This window comes from Betta splendens, chromosome 19 (assembly GCF_900634795.4).
Source record: "Betta splendens chromosome 19, fBetSpl5.4, whole genome shotgun sequence".
Classification (NCBI taxonomy): Eukaryota; Metazoa; Chordata; class Actinopteri; order Anabantiformes; family Osphronemidae; genus Betta; species Betta splendens.
This window is the reverse complement of record NC_040898.2, coordinates 7,551,265-7,578,083: the sequence shown is the minus strand read 5'-3', so window position 1 is coordinate 7,578,083 and position 26,819 is coordinate 7,551,265. Positions and strand designations below refer to the sequence as shown.

Genomic DNA, 26,819 nt, shown 5'->3' with positions numbered 1-26,819 from the left:
GTATTTCCACTTTTCATCCCGTCTCCCTCCTTAGTCTGTTAAATCCATCTGCCTTGTAATTTCCAGCAGAACTGAAGGAGCAGTAATGACAACATGACCAACAAAGGCTTGTTGTTTTTGTGTGTGCGTCGACTCACGTTGCCGTGGTTTCCTCCTGGGTCTTTTCTCATTACGTTCCACTGTCTTTTACCATTTTATTCCCATATTGTTTTAGCTCATTGCCCCCTCTCCTCTCTCTTTCTACTCTCATTTCCTCTCCTTTCTAGATTCTTCAAAAAAAAAACGTTTGTTTCTGAAGCTGGCTTTGATGCTTCGAAGAACAAATTATTCTGCTCCAGGAAACCGCTTCCAACTTCCCTTTACACAAAAAAGCCTGAAAATTCATCCTCGCGCAGAAAGTTATTTTGCTGCTTATTCATTTTTTTTGTTTCTTTCTCTCTCGTTTTGGAAATTTACCCACACTGCAAAACAACATCTTTGAAATGCCTGCTGCTGACATGGCCAAAACATCCAGCCTCTGGGAAACGTAGTTTTTATCCACCCGCCTCATTTCCCAAGATGCTTCAGGCCTGTGCTTCTATAAATCAGATGCACTCATTTCAGAAATGCAAATGTTGGTGGTGGTGCTCTTAAATTCTCCCACCAATATATTACTTCCTCTTGTGTGTTTGCGTGTGTGCGCGCGTGTGCGTGTAACATATGGGTAGGAGATATATTGCAGCTGAGCATTGGGAGTGCTAAAGCAGAACGGGTCGGATTGAGAATTGCATTCCTGTGACGTCAAAATATGAAAAGCCACTGGACTGCGTCCTGAAGACCGGGGACCTATTTTGTTTCTGAATGCATAAAGAGTGAAGCAAATTTCTTCAATTTCACCGTTTTCTATTGTCCTCTGCAGCAATTCATCCTGTTTGACTGGAAAAGACATAGTGTGTGTGTGTGTGTGTGTGTGTGTGTGTGTGTGTGTGTGTGTGTGTGTGTGTGTGTGTGTGTGTGTGTGTGCGCGCGCGCGCGCGTGCGTGCATGCGTGCGTGTTTGTGCGTGCGTGCGTGCGTGTGTGTGCGTGCGTGCGTGTGTGTGCATGCCCGGGTGCGTGTGAAGGATGAGAATTTCTCTGACAAAGGTGAGAAGGAAACAAAGGATGGAATGATGCGTATTCGACGTCTGCCGTGACCTCTTGGCTGGGCAGCCGGGGCATCGATGATGGATGTTCCTTTAACAGATTTGCTGAACATTAAAGGCTCCATCCCCTCGCTGTCCTCAGGGGAGCTGATGGAAGCCCTGTCCCGGGCTGCTCCCCTGTGTGGAGCCTGTGGTCATGGAAGGAGAAAGGAAAATGGCCACACCTGTACACACCTGGTTGGCTCCTAGAAGTGCGAGCGATAGTAGCACAGATCCAGATTGGTCCCTAGTGTAAATCAGCAGGTTTTACATGCAGCAAAAAGAGGCAGGTGAGTGTGTTAACGCAACATTAGTGTGTACTACTGTGATTCCTCCACTCCTCTCTCTCCATAATGTGTCATTTTAGTGGGACATCCTTTACACCTTGTTCTAATCAGCCGTGGACATTTGCACACCCTCCCCTCCATTCCTAGCGCTGCACAGTGAATAGTCCCATGCTAATTACTATCCAATTAGATTTACTATTATTCCCTAATAACCCGACTGGAGCAGCATAATCATGTTGGCCTGTGCTCTAATACAATCAGGCTCAGCGTGGGGTCAAACTCAATTTGGATAGGCAGCGTGAGTGGACTCGTGTCTCCGCGTTGGCGATGTCTTAAGCTGGGCTGTGTCAGGGTGGAGAAATTCATCCCCGACAAAGCTGTCGTTGAGTCTTGGGTCAGCGTTTCCCATGTTTGCTTCTTCATTACGCCAAATCGTATAAAAGGCTTCAAACGGCCTCGTTCTGACAGTGTAATAAAAATGTAGATATTGTAGATGTAAATGGCTGCTCTCCATAAATCATTAATTGCCTTTTTGAATTAATGATGTAGAAGCGCATGCTGAAGTGTTCCCATGTACTGTAAGCACAAACCTGGCGCTTTGCTCGCGTCCGTCCGGTAGTTTTTATAGGCGGCTTCGCTGCTTCTTCCCGGAGTCTGATTTATTTCGTATTCCTCTGTTCTCAACTAACTATGAAACACATTTTAATGAGCCGCACAGTTGGTCCTCGCCGCGAACGCACAAGCAGGCTTTATTTTCGCTCGGCCTCGCATCCACCGCCCAGCGCTGCCGTAATTACCTGCTAATGCACCGAATGCGGAGTGTCTGTTGCTGAAAGTAGCCTGAAAATCCAGTTTCCTGCCGTCCGTCCACAGCGACGAACTGTTTTTATGAAAGCTTCTATTCCAAATCTTTCTACCTATAAACATAATACACAACGCTTTTCTTTCATACTCTCGCCCTCTGTCTCTCTCTTTCACACACACACACACAGACACACACACACGCTAATGCATTTACAACTTCAGCACCCTTTTCTCTGCGCAGTTTCTTATTTTCTGCCTGGATTCACATACAATTTCTCGTCCTCCTTGTTCCTTCCACACAGACACATGAACCATTTTATTTATATGCTGTATATTTTATATATCTATATATGTATATATGCTGTAAGTACCTTCTTGACCTACCAGCCAGGCTCGGCCTCTGCTTTCAAATCACTTTTCCAGCTTACCTTCCTGTGCCCCACATGAGCGCTGACTCTGTCTCCTTCTTTAACTCCTTATTTTTAATTTATGAATTTGTTTTTGTGTTTGTTTTTCATCAGTACAAACATCAGGCTACAGGACACCAGACTCTGACCTCTGCCTCCACGTACCGCATGCATCCCACGGTGCCAATATCAAGCGCATAAATCTGGGGGGGGGGGGGGAGAATAAAAACGATAAATATTTCAATATGTTCAAACTGGCTTTGATGCTGAAGCGGGGCTTTGAAGCCTCAATGTCATGGGCCTTTTAAGTTTTCAACAGGCCCAGGTAACATTCAGAGGAAGAGCAAATAAAGACAGGGAAGAAAAGTCGGCAAAAACTTTTAGCCGTTGGAACTCTGGCCACGAAGATCAATAAACGATAACACACAACAGCACAGGGTGTCATTCGCATTGGTTAACGTGAAGATGGAGCGAGCCCCGTTGTCTGTGCTCTGCTTTACATTTCAGAGGAGACTCTCATCAACATGCTACTACCTTGCCTCTGATATGACATTATGCATTACTAGCAATAAAATGCACCGGAGGTTACGAGTAATTGGTGACAGTTTATTGAGCGACTGAGAGGACGGAGAGTCAAGATTGAATTAAAGCTGCACCAGACAAGATTTTTATGTAAAAATACACTTCAGCAGAAATCACAAAGTGACTTTTCTATTTAGATTTAAATTTACATTTAAATCTCATTGGCGAGTACACACGGTGGGAGAAAAAAAAAAAATCATCAAACTGCAGGATGTAAATTGACAACACAGGAACAGCAATGTCACATGCAAATGGGCTCGGACATAATTTCGGGAACGCGGCCTGTTGGCGACGCGTTCCCCTCAGCTGCACGCGGGCAACGCTGCTCTTTCTGCTCGCTCACAGGAGTCCAACTGCTTATTTGTTATCTGTCGTATGAATATGCATGAATCTATGTATTTGAACGTGCTGGTGAATCCTAATAACAATGCTCGTACTGATCATGGTCTTCTATTATTAGAACGTGACCCCGTGTTCGTTTTTGTGTTGCTGTGACTCAGACCTCCTTTAAACGGTTCGTACATTTCTAGCCAAATACAAAATGCCACCATTTTTCATTTCCCTTTGACCTTAAGTGAGCAAACATTTTAATAAGCTTGTGAAGGTGCACAACCACATGCATTTATTTCCCCTTAAAACCCCATTATAAGCCAGTTTTAGATGTAATGTGCTACTCAGTAGTGCGTGATACCCGCGAAGGGAGAAAGAGCTAATTTAACTGCAATATGAACGCTTTATGTTTTCTGATTCTAAAACGATTATTAAAAATATTTGGAGGCTGTAGTGAGTATTCGCAAAATGAACACCAGGCTTTCTCTTAGCGGGTGTCCACGTGTGTAACGGGTCTCCCTCCACCAGCCTCCGACGAAGCTAAATCGTTTATTCACTGGGTGAATAGCTGTAGTACATCAAACGTAACATATAAAATCCAAATATGAACAAACTGCTGGCTGCCTTTCTCCTCCGAGGCCCCACGGAGGAAGGGAAGGAAGGGAGGAAGCAGTGGAGAGAAAGGCAGTAGGGGATGTATATTTTGCTGTATCTCATTATTCAGCCATTAGCTCTGTTCTTTCTAGGGAAAAGCCGCGCTTAAAGAAAATATCCTCCCTACAGCTGAGCTATAAATTAAATTAAGCCTTTGCAAGAGCTCTGTGATTTTTACAAAGGCATTAAACACACACTGTAATTGTTTCCGCCCTTAATTGTTTCTTAAATAAAATGAAACAATTTCAGGGGATGAGTATTCCACCTGGATGTTCGGCTTTCTTCTTCATCCAAATCATCAGAGAGTGAGATTTATGCCGAGCCAACGCTAATAAAACTCATTTTGTGTGTTGAACAAAGCAGCGTGCGGCGTCTTTAAAGCTTTCTCATCGCACTGGGATCCTGCATGGGATCCTGGAGGAACATGTTGAAATGGTTTACGGGCGGAAAAAAAAAAAAAAAAAAAAAAAAAAAACGAAGTAAAGCTGATGGAAATGTTCTTTGCTTAAAACGTGTCTCTAGAAAGCTGTGCGTGGAGCCGGGCTGTGATTCAGTTCAGTTTCAGAGGAAGCAGCAGTTCGACGGCTCCTACTGCTGCGAGCTGGCGATTAGCGAGTGGTCGGTCCTCGCAGGAAAGGGTTAATGGCACGAATCAGCTGCTAGTGTGTGTGTTCTCTCTCTCTCTCCCTCTCTCTCTCGCTCATGCTTGCCCATTTGATGTAGGAATACCCCAGAGAATTTCCTCCTCCTCCTCCTCCTCCTCCTCCTCCTCCCACCTCTTTCTCATCCTTCCTCTCCCAGCCACTCCTTCCTCCCTCCGATCCCTCCCCCTCAGCCCTCCTCGCCCCCTCTGCTCCGCTCCAATCGCATCCAGCCTCATTTCTCAAGGACCTCCCAAGCCTCCTTCACTTTGCCTCCTCCTCCTTCCCACTCCCTCCATCCCTCCTTCGCTCCCCCCTCCCCTCCGTGCCCGTCCGCGAGCCCTCGGCTCCTCCAGCCTCTTTTCAAAGTAAACAGAGGAGAGAGCAACAGAGAGAAGCATCAGTTTTCCCGTCTACACACGTTAGATTCCCACGCGCGCGATTTGCTCGACGCTCCGGCTGCGTAGAGTGCGCGCGCGCCCGCGTGTGTGTGTGTGTGTGGCAGCCGCAGTGGTGTGTGTGCGTGCGTGCGCATGTGTGTGTGTGTTTGCGTGTGTGTGTGTGAGACTGCGCGGGCATCCCTCGTCTGCATCCACTCCAGTAGTAACTCTCTGGCTGCTCCTCGCTGCCACTGAGAGAAGTGGAAAAGCGTGAAGAGAGGGCACCAAAAAAACAAAAAAAAAACAACAAAGTAAAGACAGAGAGAGGAGGAAAGAGCGAGGTCTAGAGAGGTAGCGAGGGAGGAAGCAGCTCGTCGGCAGCCAGAGGTGTAACTGAGGCTCTATGAGTAAGGTGTCCCGTCTCCACATGCTGTGCTCCATGGCGAACACCGGCTGTATGCTGCTGTCCGGCTCCGGGATGCTCCCCCCGTCTCTGCAGTGCTCCCCTGCCTTCCTCTATCTGCCTCAGGTAAGAAAGCAGCCATTTCTATTCTTCCTCCGCGCCGGACTTTCTCAACTCTCTGGCGTTTCAGCCCGGCGTTGCAGCAGAGCACGTCACTCCGTCAGCACGTCCCCCGTTGTCTGTCCGTTCAAACTTTTCCAACCTCTCGGGAGATTAGCCATTTTTTGACTGCCTTTCAGCACAAAACTTCATTTTATTCTACGTTACCCTTTTTTTTTAGTTACTTGCGCACTCTTAGTGATGTTGAGTGGATGAACACATGGAGTAACCCACCCCACCCCCGTGTGTGTGTGTGTGTGTGTGTGTGTGTGTGTGTGTGTGTGTGTGTGTGTGTGTGTGTGTGTGTGTGTGTGTGTGTGTGTGTGTGTGTGTGTGTGTGTGTGTGTGTGTGTGTGTGTGTGTGTGTGTCGAGTGGGCAGCAGGACAGGGACAGATGTCGGCTCAAAACTGAATTAGACAGTAGAACCAAATGAGTGCTGGCTCACTTCTTGGAGTGGCTGCCTGCCTCTCATTCACTTGGCTGTGTTTCTATTAATTGTGCTGTGTTCCTTCATTTATCACCGTGCGCCTCGCTCACTGTTTATGGTAAAAGCACTCTATCGACACAACATTGGTCAGTTGCCACGTTATGCACCAGGACATTTATCATGCCTCTGTGAGTGCGTGCGTGTGTGTGTGCGTGCGTGCCTGGTTTTACTACTGGCAACATGTGCGGTGGCAGGCGGTCCTTTTTTCTCCAGACAGTTTGTTATTGCGGCCATATAAAATATGATAAGACTGGAGAGAGCTACCATATAAAATATGAGCAGGCTGCAGTGAGCTAACCTGCCACGTCCAGACTCCAAATAACCCTCACACATCACCTTTACAGGGCAGCCCAGACCTACAGTATCACCTGATGGCAACACACACACACACACACAGTGCACCAGCTGGGCTCCATGAACACACACTCAGTTCAACGCGATGGACTGCCTTCACATTTGTTGGATTTCTCTTTGACAGTTTTTCGATTTTTGCAGTTGTCTTTAAAAGTAGAAGAGCATCCAGTTAATGTCTCTGTTGTTTCCAGCGGCGATGTGGTCTCATCATTAGCACTGTTCTTACAGGGAGCAAGCTGAAAATGTGTGTGGAGGGAGGCACAAATGCGTCATTCCAGAAACTTTTGCTGTTGTTTTCACCTTTGCCTGCGCATTTGATAATATTTTCTTTAGAATTTATGTATGGATTCCAGCTCCTTTACAAGTGGTTGAAAAGCATCCTTTGTTTAGATAATTTGCAAAAAAACATTATTAATATTTTGAGATGAGCTGGAATGAAACTAATAAATATTTTTGGCTGTGATGGTTGCACAAAGTAATTTTAATGAGTATGAGCCTCACACAGGTTCACTTCTAAGTAGTCTGTGCTCTGCGTTTAAACCCTCTGTTCCTCTGCCTGCTCATGCTCATCCATCTATTTGAACAGACAACACGGATCACAGCTAAACATACACCCCCCACTACAATGACCTCTTCCCATCTCTGCATATTGGATTTCAATTATCTCTCTCTTCCTTCATCTTCCCCTTTGTCTGTCTTTCTTTTCTCTTTTTTTTTCCCAGGCATCGCCTTGGAATAAAAAGTCCTCTTAAGTCAATATCATGTGCTAAATCTGCTTATGCAAGCTCCTCTGCTCTCGCCAACGAAGGAGGGAGACGCTGAGGGAGGACTCTTCACTCAGGCACACGTAGCGTTTAAACTGCGACCAACCAGTCTTAGCTGCCTTTTTTTTTTCTTGCTCTTCTTCGTGGGCCTCACTTTTGTCTTGTTCTTTGCCTACTTTTATTATTTTGCAGAACGCACGTTGTGTGGAAATGCGATATTTGAAAGACAGCGTGCATTGCACCATGTGTCCATTCTCTTAACAGCTTGTGTTGCAGGGGTGCAGGAGCCAATCAAATCTGGTATTGGGTGAGAGGTGGGGTACGTCCTGGATAGGTCTGTCTGTCTGTCTGTCTGTCTGTCTGTCTGTCTGTCTGTCTGTCTGTCTGATGCAGCCAAATCAATTCTGATTACACAGCTGCTGAAACGCATTTCTACTACTGTACATGCAGATGCTACGTTGAGCAAGCAAACAGAAATAATAGTATACTGAGCAGCCCTTTGTTTGTTTGTTGTCGGTGTGCCATGTTGACGCTGCTGTTGATATGAGAGGCTGAAGTGATGCTGTTGCCTCTGTGGGAGAAACCTCCGGTCGTCCGTTGGAGCTGGGAGCTTCTAAAGGCTCCGGTCCTGGTGCTGTTAGAGTCTTGGATCGCAACGGTTTTACAGGTTTTACCAGCCTTTTTTTAACCTGCAGTCCAGTGACGGTGCTGGTATCCATGGCACAAGCTGTGTGTGAGGCCTCCACCTGTTGGACACCATCATTAAAGACACACTCCAGCTCAAAGATGCAGAAAGACATACAGGACTTAAAGGAGGCGGTGGATATTGACCTGATGATATTCCAGTGATGTTTTCAGAAGCGATTCGTTCCCTCTCAGACCCAGTTGGCAGATACGGTCCCCTCCTCCTCCTCCTCCCCGCGCTGACACGTCTCTCCCGAGCTTTGATAAGTTCATCTGCTCCAAGGCCAAGTTCACGCCGAACACGTTTTACATCTTTCAATGTTAGGACTGAATAACTAATCTCAATCTCTCACCTATATTAAACACACACAGCTGCTCGAAGACACTCTCACACACACACACACACACACACACACACACACACACACACACACACACACACACACACACACACACACACACACACACACACACACACACACACACACCGCCACCAGACAGCGTGTTCTAACTCTCATTAGCTTTTCTCACCCGTGTCCCAATTTATGAAACAAGAACAAAGTAATTGGACGGAGCACAGGCCTTAGTTGTACGTCTGCCTTTTCTTGTCTCTCATTGTTTCCGTCCTCCTGTTTTCTCTTTTTTTTGTCATTAGGGTTCTCCAGTTTTTTCAGCTGTCCTTTGTCTTTTCGTTGGGTGGTGTTTACGCCTCATAAGCCCGTCATCAACAGGCATTAGTTGTGCATTCCAGCGGCGGTGCTGGGGTTGCTAATGCGGGGTTATCCATTAAAAAGGCTAACTGATCCCTACAAAGCATGCTTTTGTAGTTATATTAGCACAGCTTTAGGCAGGAAAAACAAAGCTCAGCTTAGTTTGTTTTGTTCATACAGAGATGCAGCTTATTAATGCCACGAGCAGCATCATCTCAGTGTCTTCTGATGGTCAGTGCGGCCGCATCGTGTTGTTTTCTGCTCGTTGTTGTCGAGCGCCAGTTCCTTTCGCTGGAACTACTACGATGCAGACGTTAAACATGAGAGGACATGACCCCCGCAACGCTACCAAGTGCGCCGATCTCAGCTACTGCAGCTTGTGTGACTGCAATGCAGTTTAGACTACGGCGTAGGGTCCGAAGCCGCTCGCCGCCTGCGAAGAGTAGCTTTGTTTAATGCAGAGTCAGGAATCGGTAATAAATAATTGATTTATTGAGTTAAATATGTGGAAAAAGATTAAAATAAACAGTTCTCTTTCCGTTTGTGTGTGTGTGTGTGTGTGTGTGTGTGTGTGTGTGTGTGTGTGTGTGTGTGTGTGTGTGTGTGTGTGTGTGTGTACTGTATCGCTCTTTTTCTGTTTTTCTGCTGAGTTACAGTGACAGACTGTGAAATGATGAGGCTGCTACTCAGATATTTGTGTCTCATAAATCCTCCATCGTTCAGCTGTTATTTATGATCGTGTGGCGCAACTGGGGGGCGGGGGGCGAGGCGGGGGCGAGGTGCGGGTCCGAAGGGGAGAAAAATGTTGTCATAAAAACGTTGTCATGATTATGCTTATCCACTGAATCGCTGTCTTCCCCTAATCGGCCCGTATCCATTAGCTCTGACTCACACACCAGGAAATGCAAAAGGTGGCTCCAAGATGCTTATTACAACCTAATATAATTCAAATAGTGTTGGACACCTGGTGGTTTTGCGGCACTGGAAACATTTTAGGATTTCCACTTTATTAATCTCCGTGGACGGGGGGCTACACTTAGGGGGCGAGAGACTTAGGAGTTCTTAACTTGTCGTGTGGCTGGATGAGCAGTGCAGTCGCAGAGAGATGCAGATAAATAAATAAAGGGACGCGGGTGGAGAAGAGGTGGGACGTCGAACCAGAGGAGGAAAATGTTTGGAACTTCCTTTCAAATGTCCATGGGCCTATTACAAAAACCTGTTTTAGTCTATTCTTTATTTGGGCTCCACATCAGAAGCTCTCTCTGATCTGGACAGTGAATCATTTGCTTCTATTAGAGTGATGCCATTTCTTCCAACAGGATTTTATCAGAATCATTCATTTGTGATTTAAGACACATGGGACGAATAGTTGTTCAGGCTACAGTAGATTTGTAGTGCGTAATCATTGTGGCACTAGTTGAACTGTGTTGACTCAAAGTAGCTATAAACTGTAATAAGTGTGATAAATCCTGGTGACAGCGAGAGAGTTTATTTGTTTGTTTGTTTATTCATTTACAGAAATGTTGATGACGAACGATGATAATCATGATGACATTTTTATTTAAATGCATTCTATCACATTTAAACTTTAAAACCCTGGTACACACACAAGTCACGTCCTTTCTCCTTAATTAGATTAATTACAGTTACCATGAGAACAAGATCTAAGTTGACAGACAAATATTGACGTTAACTGACAGCTGTATTTGGAGGCTCCAATTAACCCTGATTTGCATAGATTGTTCAGTGACAATTGCGACTTGAGATGATTGCTAATTCTTCCGGAGCGCTTCTAGGTGTGTGTGTGTGTGTGTGTGTGTGTGTGTGTGTGTGTGTGTGTGTGTGTGTGTGTGTGTGTGTGTGTGTGTGTGTGTGTGTGTGTGTGTGTGTGTGTGTGTGTGATGAAGGGGTTTGATGTGATCTATTGGACATAATTCCACAGTCACTGTATGTGACAGAGTGCCTGTACTGTATGTTCATGCATGTGAAATCTGATAAGCCCGGCCCCTCTTTACAAGCAGGGTTTGGCCGGGGCAAAGGGACAACTCAGCATTTTAGTCTCATGAAAGGAACACCGGCAACCTGCACCAGCAACTGCTCTGATATGGCAACTTGGAAGATTTTAAAAGAAACAACCCCATTAGGAGGCATTCATGTCAAAGAGGCTGCTGATAGGTTCCCCTCATGCATATGTATACTATATATGCATGTAGTCATTGTGTGAATTATAGTGTGTGTTATAAACTACTGTGATTAGGACCCTCGGGTGAAAAGTTCACAAACACACTTCCCCACACAAGCAGCTCCTGCAGCACAAACGCAGCCATTGAGCAGCGAGTACGGCCACTCAGAGCCATTTTCATTAATTCCACCCCATTAATGAGCAAGAAAACGAAGTGGAGATGGAAAATATGGCTATCAATCGCTACTTTTGTTGGCAGGTGTATAATGAAGTATCAGAGTGCAATTGAATTGGCTCTAATTACACCAGCCTCCAGATATTGCTTCATATGTACCGGTCCTATTAATCTGCACGTGTGTGTGTGTGTGTGTGTGTGTGTGTGTGTGTGTGTGTGTGTGTGTGTGTGTGTGTGTGTGTGCGTGTGCGTGTGCGTGTGCGTGTGCGGCGTGAATCCCCCCGTTTCCACGTGCGCGGCGCTCAGAGTTGCTCTCTGTCATGCTTTGCTAACCAGTAGGTGGTCCGTGTCCTGTGTCGGTCTATACTTAATTAGAGGAGCAGCACTTAAGTGGAAATGAGATTATATTAATTGAATTCATTTGATAATATTAGGCCACCGCTTCGGTGGTAGTCCATCGCCGATCGCAGCGCCTGCCCTGTGAAAACGCCCACTTCCTCCCTAGAAGCTCCTGCTCTTATGTTGTGGGCGATCTCATAGTATTCCCTGGTCACATGGGTCCTGGCTGCTCTTTTACATGTGAGGCAGATGTGCACGCGTGCAGCAACCGCTCGTGCAGTGCCGTGTATTACCGGTGGAGGGAAGTAGCCTTCAGGCAGGGGTGGTTAGGCCGTAGTGGAGGTTGCTCCTCTGATTTCCCTCTAACACCTTCAGACAACACATCTTGTCCCCGCAGAGCTTTTCCTATAAAGGAGACGAAGCATCTGGGATGATCTAAAGGTCCAATTCGCCCGCTACGGGGACTGCGTAGAGAAACTCATGAAGGGACTGGAGTCAAGCCAGCATCTACAGACACTTGACTGGAATTCTTTTCAAAATAAAGCGTTATTATATTACATGTAAAGTTTCTGAACTTCTAATCTGATCTAATAGCTGTTTACTATCACGCTCAGTGATCTACATCTCAGGAACTCAGATCTTGAGTCATCCCTGCAGCTGCTTCCCTCTCTCTCTTTCTCTCTCTCTCTCTCTCTCTCTCTCTCTCTCTCTCTCTCTCTCTCTCTCTCTCTCTCTCTCTCTCCAGCCTTTGCCTCGCGTTGCGTTCAGGCAGTCTGTTACTTCACACGGCCTCCTGTGTTGCCTGACTGTACATCCACCCTCCCGGCTCCTCTCCTCTGCTCTTTGTCAGCGCTCACACTGCCTTGTTGTTCTCAGAACTGCGGCTCCCTCCTTCTGTTCTCCGCCATGTGGCAGTTCCCAGCGACGCGAGGAACACGTTCGCTGTTTTCCGGCGCTCGCTCGCTCGCTCGCTCGCTCGCTCTCCTCTCCTCCAGGAGAGATTTTCACTCTCGTGTCGCGCTTCTCTGTATGAACCCTCTCATGATTTATTATACGAACACTATGGCATGAATCACAGATGGTGCAATAGTGTCCTACAACAATCCTCCTATGCAGTTTTTCTTTAGTACCATCCTTGCACCATGTAAATACGCTCCCCTATTCCCTTAATACGTCCTAATGGCACACGCTTCCACACAGTCCTCCTGCTATTTCTAGTTCACGTCACGGAGCCACTAACAGCTGTGTAACAAACGATTAACGCTTCGAGACGTCGAACTGCAGCGTTCTTAATGTCAACTTTATCTTTCTGCTGCCCTCGACCCATGAGCTGTCAACACAACACCTGCTCCTTCTCAGCCCCAGTCACAGGGCCTGACCTCACGGGTGCATGTGGAGGTGCAGCGTGGGGTGTGCTGGGGATGGGAGTCCTGTGTGTGTGCTTTTCAGTCCATCTATTACCAGCGCTAGTAACTCTACACTATGTCTCATTCATAATAGATGCCTTGACCAGTACCTGCAATGTATATCATTCCCATTATGAAGGGGTCAGAGGCTGCACTCTGAAGGAGGCGCAGGGTTTGAGGGCAGGGGGAGATGGGAGCGTGGCCATGGGCAAAGGCGACATCTCTCAGGTGGTCGACAAGCAGGTGTCACGCGAATAGTGTTGAATGAGGTATCTCAGCTGCACTCAGTTGGTTTTAAACACACTTGCAGTGTAAAAGAGGACCGCCTCCTATGCAAAGCAGCAAATCCCTGAGTGAACTGACAAATCTCTCCTAATCAGTCTGCCACTACTTCAGCCTGACTCGACCTGTGATTAAATCCAGGCTCAGAGCACGGGACACAGTGACATTAGATAATAACACTAATGGACACGGGTCGGAGGATGAAGTCCACGTTGATCCGGCCCGTCAGAATCAGCTGCACTGTGAATTCCTGCTGAGCTCATCTGTTCATTCTAAAACATTTATTCCACCACCTTCTTCTTATTAATTTGAACCGATATTGCTCAGTTTAGTCGTTGTGCACATCCTCATCCTATAGTGTCACTCTTCTCCTCAGACGCTGGTCTGATTAGTCTGGTCTGACATTTTGTGCTCCGCTGTTGCTTAGCGCTGGAACCGGTACATTTGCTGAGTTTCAGCAGCGGCTCTTGTCTTGCGTAATTCTAATCTAAGCTCTTAATATTACTGTTAGACAATGTGAGCGCACACGCCTCCTCCTAACTCACACTAACTCATAGCCTGCTCACAGAGGCCGGGCTAACATAGGTCTCCTGGCAGATTTTTCTTGCCCGACTTGTTGTTTGGTATAAAAAATTGATGAGGCGCTGCTGTTATTTTCATCTTGTTTCACTATGGACCAACACACACACACAAACATTCCACCTGGGATCATTTGAACCATATGCTATTAACACACACTCACTCCTGCCCCTATGATTACATCCATATAACTAAGGCAGTGGCTTAGTTACCTTTGCTTTGTATGTTCCAACCTGTCTTTGTGCATTTTGATGCATTGACTATCAACATAATCAGGTGTATGAATACTCTTTTTAGCAGACGAGGTCTTTTAGACCAGTAGTTTTTTGGATTGCTACTCACATCCTTGCATTTAATTTAACTATCACACATTTGACATCATCCACCGTTCGCTCTGTTTCTCTGTCTCCCTTCCTCGTCTCTTTTCCACTCTCAACTCTTCCTATGCCCGCTCTCCTCCGACTCCATTACTCACCCCGCTCCCGTCCCACCATTTCCTCCCCGTGTACCCTCCATTTTCTCAGGCGTCACCTTTGGCATGTCTTGCAGAAAATTTATTTGATTGGGCAGAGTGCTTGCCAGTCAATATTTCTAGCTGGAGAGGGGGAGAGCGTGGGTGAGTCTTCAGACAGGTGCTGGGCGTGCGTCCAGATTTTCCTTCTTTCCCCCATCTCATCCACCGAGTAAACATAAACCATGCGGTATTAGGTTTATGGGATGAATAATGCAAGCTCCTCGCTTTGAATGTAGCTGGAATGTTGACTCTGCATGATCCAACTTCCAAATAGTCACACGCACGATAAACATGGGAAAGGAAAGTGTTCAGTGAAGACAAACGTTCCCTCCGCGTCATATTGAATCAGGCCTCGTAGTTCTCACGAGCTGCAACGGGCGCAGGCTTAGCGTGGGCGGCCATCTGCCACGACCTGTTGGAAAAAAGAGCAGCGCCACGGAGCAGACGACAACTTTTACTCTCGTCCGGTCACGAGGATTAGTCACCGGCGGTGAGTGATGGCTGTTGATGCAGTTTATTCAAGAGGTGCGTGAGACCAGGCCTGTCGGGGGAGAGCGAAGCTAGAAAACGTTGTGCTGCGGAAGGACAGAGTGAAAGGAGAGGAAAATAGGGGCGGCGCAGATCAAGTGCACGCTGGACATCAAAGACTGGAGGAAGGGGGGGGGGGGGGGGGGGTGAATGGAAAAAGGGCAGGAGAGAGACGTTGTACGAAAAAATGAACGAGGTTCCGTCTGAGTGCTGATTTTCTCCCCCGCCCCGGCGTTAGTGTGTTACTCCCCATGGCCCACTGGTGACATGGCATTTAATAGACTCCCCGCTGTGAAACAAACTACCTCAATTAATTCCTCCGACTCGGCCCTGGCCTTTCTCTCGTTCTCACACCCTCGGGTGTGTGTGAGTGTGTGATTTAAGCCAGTCTTTGTCCGGTCTCTTTTTATCTCCCCACTGGCTGTATAAGCTATATTAAAGGACAGAGTTACTGCTGGCTGCTCTCGCTTGATTTACCTTTTATTCATTGTCTTACTGGTTTCTTGTTTAGTGCAAGCGAACCCCACAGCCTTTATGAAAGCGTGTCCCCGTGTGAAGTAACTTTAGATGTGGATTGGTCCAGCACGGGCTGAGATCATTTGTAAAATCAGATGTGACTACCTCTCATACTGTACTGAGGAATAACAGCAGTCCTGCTACTGTCTGGACACAGAAACCCCAGGGTTATAACAGGCAGGCTAGTGCTAACCATAATGATGTCTGATACCAATGCTACCCCCTGCTGGGAAGAAGACAAGTACTGAACATACAGTACGGCATCACTCCCTGCTTTTACCTATTGAGTAATGTATCGATTATTTCAACAATTAATTGAGTAACTTAATTAATTAGATGCCTTGAGCAGCAGTTAAATTCCACATTTTTGAGGAATCAGCCACCAACACATCCTATTCTTAAACTTTAAAAACTAAGTTCTTGTTAAAGGGAAATCTCTCTCTCTCTCTAATTAACCGTTATTTTAGGTCGGTGGAAATGCTGCCTCGTATTATAAAACCGCAGCTGCCAGCTGGTCTAAACATCCCCATTTATGTTTGTAACCCCCAGGAAAAGTTTTATTTAAACCAACAGGATTTTTTTTTCCCAGTCTCAGGGGAGTCAACAAACACATCTCAGTATTGCTCCTGCCTGCTTCACACCCGTGCTGCTGCCTGTGCTGTAGCTCTCACCCTGTACAGTACATACAGTACTGGTGAGGGGATAACATACCTCACACAATGGGCACCTTGCAGTGATGTGTGTCTGCTGCCTACAGCTCGGGTTTGACTCCGACCTCTCCTGTGGCTGTCACCTCGTATGGTCAGTGCCTCGGGGAACAGAAGCTTTAGCCCCCTGGCTAACACAACTGTATAATTAATCATATGGCAGAGATTAATTCCAGGATCAGAGTGTCCCTGCCTCACCCTGTACATAGAACCACTAACTATGGGATGGAACAAGGCGTCTAGCAATTATGTTTATGAGGCGGTGTCTCTCAATTAGGGTTTGTGCAAGTCATCTCTGAAAGTTTACTCCACAACCTCAGTGCAGTTCTGTATTTTCTACCACTGAATATGTTATAATAGCAAAACATTATATTGCACATCCAGTGAAAAACGCACAGTATGAAGCTATGTGTCTAACAATATCTCTCCTCCCTATTCCAATGAACTAGAAGCCGGTGCTCCATCATCAGCCTGTCAGTCAATGACACTTTAACTACTCCTCCAGCCACGTCTCCATATATTCCTTTAGCATGGGTGATGTGTAGACTACTACAGCTGTAAATCAGCACATCCAGTTGGGCTGACTGGTAGTATTTCTCTCACTGTCTCCATGCAGTGATGGCTTCATTAAGGAGAAACTGCCTGCTAGTGCTAGCCTCCGGCACTAAGTGCTAATCACATGGCTGACCTTGGCTTAATCCCGGACAGTGGAACATTCACCACATACATTACTGTGTGTGTGTGTGTGTGTGTGTGTGTGTGTGTGTGTGTGTGTGTGTGTGTGTGTGTGTGTGTGTGTGTGTGTGTGTGTGTGTGTCTGTGTCAGCCTTCCTCATTCCCACGCTCCCAGGTCATTAAATTCTGATGCTTTGTCAAACCCACAGGTGTCTCATCAACACACAAGATGATGAACAAATGAACGTACAACTCAAATGAACGATGAATGAAGTAATGACATTACCAACATTACCGGTGCAGTGCCATATATATAGACATGTGTCCTTAAATGTCTCTCCACCTCCCGTCACTTACCTGTGTGTAAATCTGAGCACCACCTACAGACAGCACACTGTACTGTAACACACACTTTGCTGCAGCTATACAGACCGACGGTGAGTCACTGATGGCACCATGGTTCTCACGTCTGACTGACTCATATAACACTAAATCATCTACTGCACAATCAGTGACAATAGTCTCTTTCTGCATGTTTTTTAATAAAATTAAATAATAATAAAAAACTTTATCCATATTTACATTATATGCATACACCATACCAAGAAAAGGGCCCAAACTGACTTTGAGGAGGAAGATGAGGAGCAACCACATGGAGCAATCCGCTCCTTAGCATGACAAAACAGCAGGGCAGACACGAGACCAAACTCCGGTCCATTAAACAGCCAGCGGGTCAATATCGCGTGAGCACGAAGAGAGATCAAACTCACAAATCCTCAGCGGCAGACAGGTACTAAGGTCGATAATCAGCGCGGTCATAATGTGGATCAAAGTGATGAAAGGCGCTGGAGTCGCTGCATGAAGGCAGCGTGAGTGTGAAACAAATGAAACCGAAAAGCTACAGATCCTGACAAGAACGTCCACAAAGACCCTGATGAATCACTCAGGCCAACTTGGTCAATTTCACATAATAATCGCGCATATGTCCTAGATTTGTTCTTTACACTCTCTAGTCTCTGTAGTCAACACTTGGCATTGGAGGAGTGAGCATTTGCATCCTTTGATTTTGCTTCTGCTCCGTGTAAAAACGCGCAGCCTGCTCAAACACAAGCGAGTGGAGCCACTCCGTGCTGAGGGAGAGATACCCAAACACAGAGCGGCCTCAGATGAATAGGTTCCGTCCTCCCTCCCTCCTCCCTCTTTCTCTTCCACTTGAAGTCAAGTGGCATTTCCATTTTAAAATTGCTTCCAAGCCCTTTGTGAATGGAATCGAATTACGCTGAAAAGCACTGATTGATTCTTTCTGAACACAATAGTTTTCATGGTGTGGACCTGCTGGCCTCCTCTCTTTTCCATTGCCTATTCAGTGCAGTGTGCCCGTTAGAGTGGCTTCACACAGGCTGAATGGTGGAGGGATGGGGAAATAAGTGAGTACATGTGTATGTAATGGACAATTAACGCTGTGGCATTTCCAGAATCCTTTCAGTTGTCTGTCTCTCAACAGAAATACTTGTAATGTTGTTTTTAAATCAAGCCACTACAGGTTTGTAAGATGTCGGTGTTACTAAACCTCATTGACATCAACTCAAATTACTGAATCCATCCAACCAACTCTGTAAAAACTATATTCTGCAAAACTGGATATAGCTCTTGTCCCATTCACGTTGTATGTTATAAACAAAGAAGAAACTATTCAGCACATGCTGCTGAGCTGCGCCGCTGCTGAGCTTGTGTTACTATGGTTATCAATCATTCCATAAAGATCGTCGTGGTTACGCTGGTCCAGGTCATCCAACAGACACTCCCGCGGTAAGGTTAGTGAGGTGGCGGGGGGGGGAGAGGGGAAAAATGTTTAACAAAGCATTTTTTTTCCTCTTTTATGATCTTCCCCTGACCTTTAGGGATATTAACATCTGACATGATGAATTGTGCACCAGTGAGAAAAGAATAAGACGAGAGAAGGATTAATGAAAAACAGAAAAGGGCTTCATCTGGGGGGAAATGGAGAAGAGAAGGAAGGAGCTGTCACCCCTCCGTGTCTCACGCCCATCCCAAAATAAGCAGTCCCTGTTATTTGTTTATTTTTTTTTTTTCATTCAATTGATGATCAACCCGCTTGAATCCAAAACGGCCGTAAAGTAAAAGCCCAACTTTGGTCATTTATCAAATGTGAAAATGTCCCAGTTTCCCTCGTGCGCCGTTGAACCCAAGTCTCCACATTTGCATCCTTCCTCCTCCACTCCGTGTAGCCAGATTGGCAATTGATTAACATATCCTGCAGCATTCCATGAGGACAGGCATATTGATTAGTGGGAACCACAGAGTGGAAAACAGATGTGGGACGCGGGCGCACGGACCGAGTCCAGCATCATCTTATTGTAGTAGCAGCGATATTGTTTCGACCAGCGAGACCGAGGCGGAATCAGGAGAGTGAGACCTCCAGGAGGCTCAAACTTTCTTGGAAGTGAGATGGAGAGTTGAAATTGAAAAGGCCTCACTTCTCACCTTGCTCGCTAATTGAACTATATTAGCACTGCCTCAATTGTCCACTATTGATAAAGTCCCCTGTACGAGACAATCTCCTCTGATTGAGCTGAAGCCGCCGATCTCCATAGTTAGATTAGATCCATTTAGCCTAATAGCTATGTGGGTGTGGGTGTGTGTGTGGGTGTGTGTGTGTGTGGGGGGGGGGTCTATGGTGTAACACCCCTGAGGCTTTTTACTTACTACAGACATGCAGAGAAGAATCGGAGCAAAAATAGAAAGCAAACAAACGGATGCGGTGGCATCCAATTAACCTGAGAACACACACGCGTGTAGATTCAGACTTAATGAGGCCGGTCATTACTGCCACGGACGCCGAGGCCCAAAGGGAAGCGGCGGATTGCTATCGTCTGCCGTTACCTCTGATCGTGACGAACTGATTCCCGCTGTCTCATAGGAGAGTGTTTATTATTGTTTGCTTTTTTAATCTTAGATTTCCTTTCCTGCCTCCGTGGTGTGTTTTAGTTTGTTCACATCCTCCAGCGTCCTCTGTATTTTACCTTAACGTGACTCTGCAGTTACAATAAGGGAGCAAGTTATTTACCGCGTATGTTAAGTGCCCGTGGAAGGTTTCTACGCGCTCATCCTCCTCCGTCACGTTACGCTGAATGGCCACACAGTCGCGAATGTTTGACTTTTCTCCTCTTCTCGGCCGACAGGATTTTAAAATGAAGAGATAAACACAAACGCCCGTGCGTCTGCCTTGAACTCGGCTCCTTCTGCTGGATGTGCCGGCGGCGGCGGCGCTGGTGGCTTTGTGCCGAGCTCTGATTGAATCGGGCACACAGGCCGATTTACATATGTTTGCCATTGTTATGGGGGTTAGTGAATATTATGTAGCAGGGCTGGAGGGAACTGTCAGCCAGTGGACCTGCGACACACTGAATCTTAAACAGTCTCTACTCTTTCATGAACATGATTTCTCTGTCACTCGTTCTCTCACACACACACACACACACACACACACACACACACACACACACACACACACACACACACACACACACACACGCACACAGAGGTTGGGTCTTGGAGTGTCCCCGCTTGGCCAACGAGGGACTGGGAGTGTCGGCCAATCTCTGCTCAGCCAAGTGTTAAATTAGATTCCATTGCCTCTCTGTCAGAGCTGGGTGTGTGCAGGTTTGTATGTGCCTCACACTCTCATGCATAACTCACTCACAGGGGCTGGATCACTGTCACACACACTAATATTCATTCAGGATATTGTTCTCAAGCCAAAGTCAGCACAGTGGCTTTACAGGACGACGCTGGTGCTAATAACGACGCCATAATGTAGAACAGTGACTAATATTTTCTCACGGTGGCGAGGTGAGAGCTGAACTGATGGATTGTCCGTTTTCAGCAGCTCACCAGCGCAGGTGACAGGCAAACTAACAAACAGCTGATCAACCTGCGCTAAATAATGGATTTGTCATTTTGGGGGGAACATAATTAGAGGAGCTGAAAGAACCTGCTGAGATTAGAGAAGGTCAAAGCTGTGCCGCGTGAAACGGCTGTAAATAAAAGTTGGAGCTAATTAATCTTTAAAGCGTGAAGTGGATCGGCGTGCCGTCAAACTATTTCAGAGAAGGAACCTGAAGCCTCACAGGCAGCTGTAAAAACCTGCACACAGATCGAATACGTCGTTTGGCAACGGATTTAGAGATCATGTGTGGCACCGAAGCAGCTGCCGACGTTTTATTACATATGATCATTTTGAATTATTTAAAATGTGTTTTGTTGCTGTACCCGATGTCCAACAATGTGTTTTAAATAATAGAACAGCAAAAAAAATCTACAAGACTACTATAGATACATTTCCAAACCAGCAGCAAGAGGTTTAGCCAAACCTTGGGTGAAGCCAATTAAGGTGGAATACAGCACCATTACTTTTTGTTTACTGACTAACTGTCTGCAGTGTTTGGGGAGAGCTCTTCCTCTGCTTTTCCTCAAACTGCTCCCCGTCCTCTCTTTCTGATGTCTGCAATGCACATCAATATTAATCGCTCCCTGAAGCAGCGAGAAGCGGCGTGTTGACACAGAGCGGACCAAACAGCTGCATAAGGCAGAAGCCTGAGCATGCGCTGTATTACTGTCGGGGAGTGGGCCTCTGAGCTGGACCGACCACCGGACCCCCACCCACTGAAAGGCGTTGTTTGATTTCTTCAGAGCGTCTGTTTTAAGGTGGTACAGTAATTGTGCATACACACATTTTTCATTTCAAGAACGTTTATTCCTCAAAATTCAAGGTTGTCACAAGTTTTCTGGTCTGAATTACAGTCAGCGTGGACACAAACTACATTAACTGAGTCAAATCAGTTATATCAGTGTGTGTGTGTGTGTGTGTGTGTGTGTGTGTGTGTGTGTGTGTGTGTGTGTGTGTGTGTGTGTGTGTGTGTGTGTGTGTGTGTGTGTGTGTGTGTAAAATCATAAGGGCTTACTGTAGTTCCTGGAACAAGCACCAGGCTGCTTTATGGCTGAAAAGGAGGAAATCGATACAAGCCAAGCACTTGCATGTGTGTATTGATGGCTTTTATGATGCTGCGTGTCCGTGTACTTAAATGACTATCAATTGTGAGGATTAGTTTGAGATTCAGAAGTTTTTGGGGAGGTGGTCACATTTCGTCCACCAACAGCCACGTGTTCAGAGGGATGGGTGAATTTGTATCATACATGCACCTGGTGTGTCAATGGAGCCAGAGTCCATCAGACCTTAAGCAGCGGCTTCCATTGAGCCAGAGCAAAAGAAACTCAATGAGCAAAGGGTACAGAAAGGCAGCCAAACAGAGACTGATGGCTGATCCAGAGAGATGGATGGAGGGAAAGAGGGATGGATAGTATGATTTAGCTGATAGGAGAAATCATTTACCAGCACAATTTGTTGACAAGGATCTGGGGATGTCTCAGTGTGTCAGCGCCTCAGTCACTTTGATGGATGACGGAAATTCACGGCTATAACACTCTCTCTCACTCTGCCTCTGGCCCTTTTTCCTTTCTTCCCTCAGCCGCTATTGCTGCTCTCTCTTTTCTACCTTAATCCCCAGCAGAGCAAAACCACTTTCATCTGTGCTTGTAGGCATGACCGTGTGTGTGTGTGTGTGTGTGTGTGTGTGTGTGTGTGTGTGCGACTATTTCCTGCAGCTCTCACTTAACAGATGCAGTTTTTTAACCCCTTAAACTTAGTTCATGAGTCATTGGGTGTGTGTGTGTGTGTGTGTGTGTGTGTGTGTGTGTGTGTGTGTGTGTGTGTGTGCGACTATTTCCTGCAGCTCTCACTTAACAGATGCAGTTTTTTAACCCCTTAAACTTAGTTCATGAGTCATTGGGTGTGTGTGTGTGTGTGTGTGTGTGTGTGTGTGTGTGTGTGTGTGTGTGTGTGTGTGTGTGTGTGTGTGTGTGTGTGTGTGTGCGCATTGTTCGTCTGGGCCCATACATCAGCTTAGGGCTTTATCAATGCTGCAGCAGGGAGGCCTATTGATGAGGTTCCTTGTTTTAGTGAACCAGGACTCGCCCCAGGCCGCCTCTCTCCACCCCGCACTGATTCTGTGCGATTAGCACTAAGAGAAGTCACGGCCAAACAAATGGAAAGTTATTTAGCTCTCGAAATAAGAAAACCTCTACAACGTAACTGTGCTGATGGGAGAGTTGTGTTTCTCCCCTCTGTATGTTTCCAGTGTTAATTCAACCAACTTCAATGTGTTTTGTTTGCTGCTTGTTGTTTCTTCTTCTCTGTTGCTCACATGGGATCGTTTAGATCTATATAAATGTATTATGTACATTGTAGCACCTGAATGTATTTATTGTGAACTGATGCTAGATAAATAAACTGATTTGAACTGAATCCTATTAGCGAAGCAACAAGAAACAATGTGGGCAGATCCTGTGCTTAGTCGGGTCCCATGTATTAAACAGCTCCACTAATGCTATTGATCGGCTAAACTTTGGAAACAGCTAAGGTCAGAGCCTCGTTGCTGTGACTGATTTTTCAATTTTCAAATCCCTTTCTATTAAGTTAAGTGTGGAAGAAAAGCACCTCTGTCAAATGGATTCATCATCAGCGGTTGGAGGAAATTATAATTTGATAGTCATGTAAATCAGGCAGAACCCGGACAGAGGAGAAGGAGCGTGACAGCGTCTGGTGTGAAGTTCCTGGAAATAGATCGATCGGGATTGTGGAGGATTTACATTACGCCTGTTTTACGCTTGTTTTGGCTTCATTAACCGCCCGCTTCCTGTGCGCTTCCCCTCCAGGGCAACCAAGAGGCCCCGGCTCCCCCTGAAGCCATGGCCCAGCCCTTCCCGCCGGCCCAGTACCCGCCTCCGCCGCAGAACGGGATCCCCGCGGAGTACGCCGCGCCGCACACCCACCCCGCCAGCGACTACACGGGCCCCAGCGCGGTGGCCGAGCACGCCCTGACGCTGTACGCGGCCACGCACACGCAGAGCGAGCAGCCGGGCAGCGACAGCAGCACCGCCCTCACAGCCAGCACAGTAACAGTGAGTTACACTAACCGCACCACCTAGTTGTGGGGGAGCGCTCGAGCTGTCTGCCCCAATCAGAGCAGAGCACGCTGGGAAGGCACGCGGGGGTTGTGTAGACGGTGATGGCAGGACGAGGAGTCCAGCAGGAGGATGCACGGTGAAGTCAGCATTACTGGGAGAGTTTGTCACAGGCTGTAACTGTTACTGTCAAGAGAGATGGTTACCACGGAAAAAAAAAACACCGTGCACGTGCTCATGTGGCCTGGAACTCACTTGGGGTATTTGTAGTATTTGCAATATATCAGAGAAGCATATCTTATATTAGTACAAAACAATTTTTTAATAGTCTGCAATATTACATGAAATTAAAGATACATCTATAATTGATCTGGTTGGATCTGGTCACTGCTCATACCTGACTATTGTTCACCATTGTGCCATCTCTAGTGAGGGGAGATTCTTTAGCCGTGTGTAATCTAACCATGTGTAATCTAGCGATCTGTCACCACTCCCATCTGACAGCTTCCATTATAGCCTGCGCGGGTCGACCACAGGCGCACTGCTGAGCTCAGCAAGTCAGACGCCGACACACACACACACGCGCACACACACACACACACACACACACACACACACACACACACACACACACACACACACACACACACACACACACACACACAGTGTGCCACAGACACCTCCTGATTACACACCCAGTTAAATGTCCCAGACGTGTGTGTGTGTGTGTGTGTGTGTGTGTGTGTGTGTGTGTGTGTGTGTGTGTGTGTGTGTGTGTGTGTGTGTGTGTGTGTGTGTGTACACAGCCCCGTTCCCTCCGTCTCTTGTACACGCCTGCATTGTGGAAGCTCGGCCTGCTTGTGTATGATAATGCTCATGTAATTATTTCCTCTCCCTGCATGGCTGCTCTCTCGTCAGGCAAGAGCGCAATGGCCACATACAAAGCCAGACAGATACACAGACAGATTTAGGCCGTTGGCTGTGGTGAAGGAAGGTTCACGCCCCAGAAACCGTTCCATACTCTGCTCGGCCTAATAAAATGCTACTGACAGCATTATTGCACATATTAATACATGTGACGCAAACATGTGAGAAAGCCCAGTGCGCTTTGCATTTTGAGTTTTGACAGCAGTTCAACCCTTGGCCACTAGAGGGCCTCGCTTTCCAACTGAGGCTGTGCCTCCAGGCCACACAGGAAAACCAGACCACTGATGCCCGTGTGTTCCTGTTGTTAATAGGTCAGTAATGATAATGTGTCTAAAGAGGACCTCTACACAGGTGATGTGATAGCAAGTATGAAGCAAAGCATGTCACTCACAATCCACCATGAGGTGAACAGTGAAACTTTTGAAAAAAAGTTTTAACATAGAGAAACCAGACCTCTGTCACCCAGCTTATGACCTTCTCAACATTTTAGTCTACACTAACTTTGCATTTATTCTCATTGCATCAAATTTGTTGCAGTTAACACTTTCCAGTCACACGGGGAAGGCTTTTATCATGAACTGGTTTGAGCTTCCACATGCAGTTCCTTCAGCTTGCCGAGGACTGTGGGCATTGTTGACGCCGCCTTCCTCTTGTTTCCCTGCAGCAAGCGGAGGAGGTTGTGCAGACAGAGAGCTCCCAGCAGCACCTCCTGCAGCCCAGCGATTCATCTGAGAAGCAGCAGCCCAAGAGATTACATGTGTCCAACATACCTTTCCGCTTCCGAGACCCTGACCTTCGTCAAATGTTTGGGGTGAGAAAACAAAGACACGCAATGAAGTAAACTCTCTGTAGGTTGTGGAGCGGTGGAGACGGACGGCAGGTGTCAGAGCTCATCTGTTGTAGTGTCTCACTCCCTCAAATGTGAACATCGGATCTAGTTTAGCTTCTGCGTTCACTCTCTAACTCCTTCACTAACTTAACACACCTGCTGTGTGTCGATGACACGTGTCTTTGAGCCAAACGGAGCTCTGAGATCTGACAGGACGACTATGGAGACGATACATTCAGTCGTCTGAGGCTGTGATAAGATCAGGAGTCGCTTCAGCGGCGCGGTGGCGGTACCGTGTGACCTGGCAGCCTGCGACGATGCTCGCATAATTGCTTCACAAGTGCCTTTTAAGAAATGTAGAGATAAAGGGCAGATTGTATATTGATCTGTGTCACAGAGTCACAGTCAAGAAGATTCTTTTAATAGACATTCAATTACAGCCGCGTAGCGTTCCTGCAGTACATGTACATAGCCTGAACATAGCAACGACAAATTGATGCAGACTGATACTAATGCAGCAGCCAGGACTGGGGGGGGGCGCATGCGGTCCACACTCATACGCTCCGTCTCGTTTCTCCCTGTTAATGGTCGGGCTTTAAGGATTAATGACTGTGGCCGGCGCAGCAGCATTGCATTCCAGATTCCATCTGGGCTCAGCCTTTAACCACAATGGACCCCAGTGGCACTCTCCTCCATCCACTCAAAATAGGACTAGTGAGCAACAGGCTCAAGCTCCTATTATGGTCCTGCTAGACGACCGGCACAATGCAAACAAAGGCAATATGCGGGGGCATTATAGTAAATGGAATCCTGCGTCATTTCAGCAAAAGCTGTAATAGAAAAGCGATAGGAGAGCATTAAACAAAGCCGTATCAAGAAGTTCAATCAGAGGTGATGCAGCCACAACCTGGAGGTCTGTCGCGCCGTGGCTCACAAATAATACACATCTGATACATGCAGCTTATGAAGCCAGATTGCCGGCTGCAGCAACGCAGACACACAAGGCGACGAGCCACAGGATCAGAAAGAAATAAAAGCGGGTTCATTAACCAAGCTTATTTGAGTTTAATTCATAATTAGGGAAACACATTGGGAGGGAAATTACCAGGCCGGGGAAGATGCTAGAACGATAATTGCCATTCACAGCAATGATGTGCCGATTCAATTCTCTCATTGTCAAGATTTTGCTGAAATCCATTATGTAATCTAGTCCCACGCCTCGAAGTCACACTCCGACCCGCGCCTCTCTAGATATTTACTGAGACTGACCGCGTTTCCTTGAATGACTTCTGATACGTGGACCCAGAA

The 26,819-nt window shown here is 46.7% G+C and overlaps 2 protein-coding genes across 19 annotated transcripts in view; one reads left to right on the top strand and one right to left on the bottom strand.

Annotated features, from left to right (window-relative positions):
• LOC114858710 (NACHT, LRR and PYD domains-containing protein 12-like) overlaps positions 1-26,819 on the bottom strand; it is a 351,989-nt gene that overhangs the window by 190,134 nt on the left and 135,036 nt on the right. The window lies entirely within an intron of this gene.
• The window catches only part of LOC114846374 (RNA binding protein fox-1 homolog 3), a 161,322-nt gene that overhangs the window by 124,252 nt on the left and 10,251 nt on the right, over positions 1-26,819 (top strand). For 8 of the 10 annotated variants that reach the window (XM_055504752.1, XM_055504748.1, XM_029135275.3 and 5 more), the window contains 2 exons: positions 23,507-23,752; positions 25,347-25,493. In XM_055504752.1, the coding sequence (XP_055360727.1) occupies positions 23,507-23,752; positions 25,347-25,493 (393 nt within the window). Of the gene's footprint in view, positions 1-1,103; positions 5,776-23,506; positions 23,753-25,346; positions 25,494-26,819 lie in introns of those variants that run through there. The other 2 variants (XM_055504753.1, XM_029135273.3) reach the window with 2 other exon arrangements.